This window comes from Chrysochloris asiatica, unplaced genomic scaffold (genome assembly GCF_000296735.1).
Source record: "Chrysochloris asiatica unplaced genomic scaffold, ChrAsi1.0 scaffold00485, whole genome shotgun sequence".
NCBI lineage: Eukaryota > Metazoa > Chordata > Mammalia > Afrosoricida > Chrysochloridae > Chrysochloris > Chrysochloris asiatica.
The window spans coordinates 197,579-206,141 of NW_006409003.1; the positions used below are offsets into that span (position 1 = coordinate 197,579).

Here is an 8,563-nt window from a genome sequence, read left to right on the forward strand (position 1 = left end):
GATAGATCATGGTGAATCAAGGTAGATCCACGGCGAGTCAAGATAGATCCACAGTAAGTCAAGATAGGTCCACGGTGAGTCAAGATAGATCCACGGCGAGTCAAGGTAGATCCACAGTGAATTAAGGTAGATTCACGGTGAGTCAAGATAGATCCACAGTGAATCAAGGTAGATCCATGGCGAGTCAAGATAGATCCACAGTAAGTCAAGATAGGTCCACAGCGAGTCAAGGCAGATCCACAGTGAATCAAGGTAGATCCATGGCGAGTCAAGATAGATCCACAGTAAGTCAAGATAGGTCCACGGCGAGTCAAGATAGATCCACGACGAGTCACGGTAGATGGTTTGAGGATTGAGTGAATCAGAATATAGTAGGAAGAAATACTCCCCACTCCACCGTCCCAAAGATGTCGTGTTCAATCCTCAGAACCTGAGGATACGTTACATGACAAAAGGGACTTCGCAAATGTGGTTAAATGAAGGATCTTTCGATGGAGAAATTATTCTGGGTTAACTAGGTGGGTTCAGTATAATGGTAGGGTGCTTCTAAAGGGAAGGAGGCAGGAGGGGAGATGGCAGAACCTGACCTACTGTTGCTGGTTTTGAAGATGAAGGGATGCTCCAGAAACAATGAATGCAGGCAGCCACAAAAAAGGCAAAGAAACAAATTCTTTCCTAGAGCTTCCGGAAGGAAACGCAACCCTTGATTTTACCTCAGTGAGACCCATGTCCCACTTCTAACTTACAGACCTGTAAGATAGTACATGTTGTAAATCACGAGGAGTGTGGTAATTTGTGGTGGTGTGCCACGGAGTCGGTTCTGACTCATAGCAGCCCCCTCTGTGTAGCGTTTCCAAGGCTGTAAATCTTCACAGGAGCAGAAAGCCTCCTCTTTCTCCCGTGGAGCAAGTGGTAGGTTCAAACTGCTGACCTTGGGGTGAGCAGTCAGCTCAGAACGCACTGAACTACCAGGGCTCCTTGGGTAGTTGTTGTGTTTGTATTAAGTGCCTGTTGAGTCAGTTCCGACTCATAGCGAACCTGCATAGGGTTTCCAAGGGCCAACTGGTGGGTTTGAACCACTGAACCACTGACCTTTTGATTCACAGTCCAGTGCTTATCCTACAGTGCCACACCAGTGATTAAAAATTCATACTTAAAGGCTCATCAGATCCATACAAGTGTGCTCTGCAAGCTTAGTTATATCAATGGGAAGGAAACCATCCCCAGACATTTTCATCATCTTCCCACTTAGGATTCCTTTCCAACTCTTGACCCCTTGGGCTATGCCTGTCACATCCATGCACAATCCCATTGGAAGAAGGCAGCCGGGGGATTGCACTTGTTGAGTTAATGGGCACGGAAGCCCCATGATTTGGAGCGTCCCAGCAGATGAACTAAAGACGTTTCTGTCATGGGCCTGCTAGCTTCCCCAGATCTCTCAGCCATTAGAAAATAAAATCTTCACAAGTCTTCTCACATACATGACATTGGGGGTCATCTGGTCCGTGATGAGTTGCCACATCTGACTGAGGGCCATCTCCACATACATGACACTCCATATACATGACACGGGTGGTCGTCTACTCCGTGATGAGATACCACATCTGACTGAGGGCCATCTCCACATACATGACACTCCACATACATGACACGGGTGGTCGTCTGTTCCATGAGATGCCACATCTGACTGAGGGCCATCTCCACATACATGACACTCCACATACATGACATGGGTGGTCGTCTGCTCCATGATGAGATGCCACATCTGACTGAGGGCCATCTCCACATACATGACATGGGTGGTCTGCTCCGTGATGAGATGCCACATCTGACTGAGGGCCGTCTCCACATACATGACACTCCACATACATGACACAGGTGGTCGTCTGGTCCGTGATGAGATGCCACATCTGACTGAGGGTTGTCTCTCACAGCGCCTCTCAAATGGGAGTCTTTGTCTATTGGCCAGGTCAAAGATGCTACTGGATCATGTGCTGTTTTTGGAATGTGAACTCTGGTTCCAGACAAGTGTGTGGCTTTCACTGTTCTACTGACTGAAGGCGCCCCACATTTGCAGCACTCCTGAGCAGAATTTCCAACACGCGGCTGTTGGCTGAGGTCAGAACTATAGCTGGAGGCTTTCCTGCATCTGCTTTACTATAAGGGCTTTTGGCAGTGTGAACTGTCTGAGGCCTGCCGAGGACTGAGAAGGAGCTGAGATTTTACCCTAAAGGCAAGCTAACAAGTTAGCCTGATGAGTGAACATTAGAGCCAGTGTTGGGGTTTCCAGTAGAGCCAGCGACAAACCCACGCTCTTAACGGCTGCACTAACGCACCAGTCCTTAGCTGACAGGGTTGTAGGGAAGATGAAGTGACTACAACCAGAACTGGTATATTCAATAAATAGTCTCTGCTGTTACGTCATTAATGTCATGTAACTGTCATTATTTGCTTGATGAGGTTTTTTTTGTTAACGAGATGGGGGTGGGATGGGAGCCCATCACAGGGTAGTGTATAAACAGAGGCCTAGAGCCTCCAGCTTGAGCCTTTACAGAATAGACAAACATCCTCTGTGGTAGAGGGACACTGAGTGGGCTGGGCTGCTGAAACCAAGGGCGAAGGAAGGGACCAGAGCATGGATGGTCTTCCCAGTCCCCTTTCACGTTGGGATTTCAGCAAAGGGAATTGGGAGCCTCTACCCACAGAGGGAGGCTGGGTGGCAAATGAAGGACTAGGCCGAGGCGGACTCCACAGCCAATCTCTCTCCCAGTACGGCAGCCAATGGGTTAGCCACATTTGCTGGCTTCGGCAGATGCTTCAGAGAATCAAATCCATATACTGCTGTGCAGTGGCCTAGCTTTCAGATGACAGAATCTTACATTTTTAGAGTATTTAACAAACACCATGGAAAGCCTCAAAACCAACTGTGACCTTGAATTGGAGCGGGATTTCCAAGGGGTTCCTGAATGGAGTGAAAGCCTAACCAAGGCTGAGAAGGGCCAGGTCTTAAGAGCAACAGGCAGTTAGTGACTGATTGCTGTTGTAAGTGCTGTTGAACTGGTTCTAACTCATAGCGACCCTGTATAGGGTTCCCAATGAGCAGCTGGTGGGTTTGAACTGCTGACCTTGTGGTTCAGTGTGAGAAGCTTCATTAATTCTCTGTGTTTAAAAAAAAAAAAAGGGACAAGAATTGAGACATCCCCCTTCCCTTTCCTTAAAGTACTCACTTTAGAAGACTTTCTCTGCTTCTTTAAAATGTATGTAAATCTTTTTAAAAAGCTAAATAAGTTTCTGGACAATTTTAACACCCAGGAATGCTTCCTCTAAGACCTTCTATTTTTGGCCGAAGCCATCCCTTTGAAATGTGCACAATCAAGGAAGTCAACACATGTGTGCGCACGCACACACACCTGCACACACATAACACACACGTAACAGTTTCCAGGGAAGAGAAGAGCCTAGCTCCAAGTAACCAAGCTACATCCAGTAATAATGAGAGAAAAGAGGTTTCTGGACAGATGAGAAGGTGAACCCATGGATGGCACCGTACAGGTGGGTCTGGTTCAGCAGTCTGAGGCTGTCTCCAGAGAGCCTGGCACTTCCTTTGGGGCTGTGACCCTTTTCTATGCTGTCAGGAGGGTGTCAGAAGGCAGAGTCCACAAGCTGCTCAGCCTTTATGTTAGTGGAAGGTGAGCCCCAAGAATCTGGACATAATAATAATAATTGTCTGGACCTAGTTTTGACCCTGGCCCTGGGTGTGGTGGGAAAGCCCCCTGAGCTTCAGGAGTTTCTGTCCTGGGCAGGAGAGGAAGGGGTGACATGTGAGAACCACTATGAGGAAGGTTTAAAAGGCCTCAACAAAGATAATCTGGTTTTTTAGAACCCAAAATTCTACAGGATAACTTCAGACATAACTGGGTCTAGACCTCATGAAGATGACACAGATTTTCTCTCGCCATCACTCAGTTTTACGTGGCTCCCAGGTAGTCATTTCTTTAAGAGAAACATGTCTGCTTGCATCCCCAACTTGGATCCTCCTGGCAGGTCAACTCCAAGGGCCCAGAGCCAACATCCTTTGTTTCTCATTGGCCTGTCTTGTGCTATGTGATCATCCCTGACCCAATCATTCTTGCTTTCGATTGACCAGTCCTGAGTCACGTGCTCAGTAGATAGCTGATGAGTAATTGAAGGAATAAATGACTAAGGGAGTCCTGATGAGGCACTGTGGCCTAATGGGTTGAGTCAGGTGGAACCACAAGGTTGGTGGTTCAAACTCACCAGCTGCTGCCTGGACACCCTAGACAGGGCTGCTATGGGTTGGAACTGACTGGCGGCTCTTCACAACAACAAATGATTCATGGATATACTTCCTTGTTATTAGCAAAATGCTGTTCAGGTCTTTCTTCACTTCTCTCAGTAAAACTGAGTTATACTAGCCTACTGAGGGAGTACGGATGGCGTAGTGCATTACATGTTAGACTGCTAGCCACAACATCAGCAGTTCGAACTCACCATGGGAGAAAGATGAGACTTTCTGTTCCTGCAAAGATTCCTAACTCAGAAACCCTGGAGAGCAGTTCTACTCTGCCCTGTAGGGTGCTGTGAGTTGGTTTGGATTTGGTTTACAACCTGCTGAGGGTATAGGAAGATCACAAATGGTACCATAACAGAATCTGACTTTGAAGATAAAATCCTCTAGCTTATGGAGACTCAGTTGTGTTGTCAGACGTTTTGGAGTGTATGTCCTCATCCAATTGGAAAAAGAGAGAAAGAAATGGTGACTCAGAAAGAGACCAGAAAAGCTCCTTCTCACAGGCATCTACGGAACAAGACACTACTGTTCAACCTTCTGAACCAAGTCATAGTTTTATAGGACAAGGTACCAAATTGAGCACAGTTTCAACCTTGTTCTTCTAATATGAGACTTCCATTTGTATTCATGATAATGACCAACTTGAATCATTACCTAGCACATCACCTACCACATAAAAATGTAGGTACAAAATAATCACGTTGCCTCTATCAATAAACAATAAAAAGTTAAGAAGCACCTCTCATGCACTAGTCCCCAAGATCAACAAAGCCTTGAGCTCCTGCCTGTATGTTGTTGGGTCCTTAAATGCAAATGTATTCCTTAGTTGTAAAACACTTGTTTGCTATTGATCTATCCCTGTCTCAGGCAAAGAAGAGTGAAGAAAACAGCCACATAGAATTAGTCCAAAAGACTTTTAGATCACAGGAACCTCAGTCTCCATGGCCTTGAGACCAGAACTAGACAGTACTAGGTGACCATGACCTAGTACTCTGAAAGGGAAGGGTCACAATAGGAGGTCCTGGATAGGTGGGAGGAAAATGTGGAACAATAATAATAATTAATAATAATAATAATAATAATAAAAGACCAGGCTCAGTGTCCTGATGGAGGAGTGAAACCTCCAAGACTAGACCCCTTAGTCATCCTGGAGTCATTGAAGCCACTCTCAAGGCTCAACTTCCAGCCAAACAATGAGCCTATAAGGTGAGCAGTAACACCAGGGAGGTTTGCATTCTCTAGAACAATCAACCTTATGAGAACTGCCATTGTCCCAGGATAAAGCTCACAAGTCAGGAAGGACTAAGAAAGAATGATGAATCTCAATGGAAAACCAGGCAGGAAGTGGGAAGAGTAGGGTTATATTGTGGGGACTGAAATCAACGCCATGAATTAAAATATGTATGAACTGTTGAATGGAAAACCAATTTGCTGTGGTAACTCAAATTACAGTAAGAAGTGATACAAAGCAAAAATTCCACTCAGTTGTGAGGATATAAACTTACAGGATACAAACTTAGGGCCAATAGTGGGTTGGTGTCAGGTTTGAAATCAAAGCATTAAGGACAAACAAAAGGAGCGAACATCAACTCCAAAGGTTTCATGGATGAGTAACCATCTCAGCTTAACTGTGGAAGGGATGTCACTGGAGGAGGAGGAGGGGACTGGGGAGGGCACCCCTGATAGGCTGAGAGAACGGGAATATGCCAGGAGCCAAAAGCTGTCGGGTGGATGTGTGAGAGCTGCCACGGCCAGGATACAGGACAAGATGGCAGCCGTAATAATGGGCTGATGGTACCTGTCTGACAGATGACGTCTGGACTAAAAGTGGTGCCTTGGGCAGGTCATGGGGTCAGTACCAACAGGATGTTCCGGTATCACTAGGGGAAACTGCTCACTTCTCCCTCTGCCCCACCTCCGCTAACAGGTGTCCTGAGGTGGACTAAGGCCTGGAGAGACCAGACACAGGTTCAGGGCTGGAAGAGAACCCTTCACCCATGTGATCCGGGTGATTTTAGGAGATCTAACCATGGCCACCCATTGAGGGTAGAAGGAATTGCCCTCTGATGACAAAGGTCTACCCTCCTATTTCCTTAGAGGCCTGAGTCCCACATGGCTCTGCAGGACTTGAACTCAGCCCTTATACAGACCCCTTATTGGTGGCCGGCAAACATTACATCCAGGGAGGATGGCCTCGGTGTGGTCATCATCCCTCCTGCCACTGGGACTGAGGTGGGGGGAGAGCAGCCCAGACAGGATCAGCAGTAGTAGCCTGAAACCTCACTACTTGTATTAGCTGGGCACTGGCCCAAAGTCCCTCAGATCTGGGGTTTCCTGCTCTCTCCCCCAACATTCTCTTCTTGTGACGAAGCACACATTTTAAACCATGAACACAGCTACATTCAAAATACAGGTTGTGCTGAACTGACATTTTATTTGTTTGGGGGATGTTTATATCAGCGACAGCAAATCTGAACAACTGAGACCATGGCAACCAGACACCAGGTACACTGGCTGGACCACAAAGGTAACATCGCGAGACCTGCATTCTCTGTCCTAAGATGACAGCCATGAGAAGAACCAACTAAGAAGTCTGCAGGGATCCAGAAACCTTTAGATTGCTTTCTGTGACCATGACCTTGCTCACTGGTAACAGGTCTGCACACCCTCACTTCATGAAAACACAGCTGCTGAAACATCTGTGAATGCCCTTTATATTGCTTCAACCAGACCACATGACTTCACACTTAGTGTTTCCATACCTAATCTTCTCACCTGGCCCCTGTAGATCTTACAGTCAGTGAGCCTTTCTTCCAAGTTTTGGTTTCCAGAGAACATAGTTTCTAAGTTGATTCTGGAAACAGCTTCCTCTGACCAATGCTAGAGATTACAGAACATTCCCTGAGAACAAGGGACTCCAATCTTGCTGGGTCTAACCACACCAACTACCCTATTCACTGGAGTCCTGGTGTGGCACTGTGGGATAAAACACTGGACCCAAAGGTTGGTTTGAGCCATGAGGTCAGCAGTTCAAATTCACTAGCCACTCCTCAGAGACCCTCAGCAGGGTCACTATGAGTCGGCACGGAACAACAACACCTATTCATCAGTGTGAACTCTAGACCCACAAATACCTGATATCCAGGTCACAAAATGGTGTCACTGAAGGCCTCAGGTTCTAATGTAAATTAGGCCCAAATTTGAGAACCACCCTGTCATTCTCTATGTCCTCTGAGGCAAAGTCAGGGACCCACTAACCGCCTTCTCCTCTATTAATGCTGATGAAGCCCTCCACACAATTCCTTCTCAACTCCTCCACACAAAGGGAATGGTGGTGGTGGTGGTGGTGGGCCATGGAGTCGGAGTCACTTCTGACTCAGTGTCCCTGTACAGGGTTCCCGAGGCTGTAACCCTTCACAGGAGCAGAAAGCCTCATCTTTCTCCCATGAACGGCTGGTAGTTTCAATTAGAAGCCTGAGTCATAACTACTATGCTAAGAAGCCCCAATGTTACAGATGGCTTCAACACTAAGACCTTTATTACTGCACTTTCCAAAACAGTGTCGGTTCCAGGGTTGGAAAAATCCATGACAGATACCATGTGTGGTGTCAAGAGTGTCCGTGAAAAAAAAAGCCTTTGGAAGCCTCCTGCATATACTGACTCAGATCTCCCCGACCACAGCCAGGTCACGTCTCCAACTAAACCAGTCAGTGGGAAGAGAGTGAAGACTGCTTATGGGCTTGGCCACTCCTGAGTCTTTACTAAAGTCCACCTTCCCTGAGCACGCTGGAGTGACCGGTATCCTCTGTGAAGACCTGTGTTAGGTCACCACAGTGACAGAACTGCCAAGGGCCCTGGGCAGATCAAAACGTGCAACAAAGCTTCTACAAACATCCTCGGGTACCTGGCACATATGAGGCATCTCCCTAAGGTAAGTGTCACAAGGCTTAGCTTATCTCAGGGTCTCACAATGGCTACGATCTTTGAATATCTGTCTGGTGCGAGACCGCTCATGTTAAACATGGGGACAACTTCCACATGCTGTCTTCTTAAAGCCTTTCTCCAGTGTGGACTTTCTTATGCTGAAGGGTAGAACTATGCTTGAAGGCTCTCCCACATTCTGTACGCTCATAGGCCCTCTGTTCAGTGTGAAACTGTTGATGCCGGTTATGGTAGGACATGGTAGTGAAGGCTCTCCCACATTCTGTACGCTTATAGGCCCTCTGTTCAGTGTGAAACCGTTGATGCCGG

The 8,563-nt window shown here is 47.0% G+C and overlaps 1 protein-coding gene across 1 annotated transcript in view; it reads right to left on the reverse strand.

Annotated features, from left to right (window-relative positions):
• Positions 1–6,232: 6,232 nt before the first annotated feature.
• Positions 6,233–8,563, reverse strand: part of ZNF584 (zinc finger protein 584) — a 5,425-nt gene continuing 3,094 nt past the window's right edge. The window contains 1 exon segment of the mRNA XM_006878218.1: positions 6,233–6,261. Within this exon segment, the coding sequence (XP_006878280.1) occupies positions 6,233–6,261 (29 nt within the window).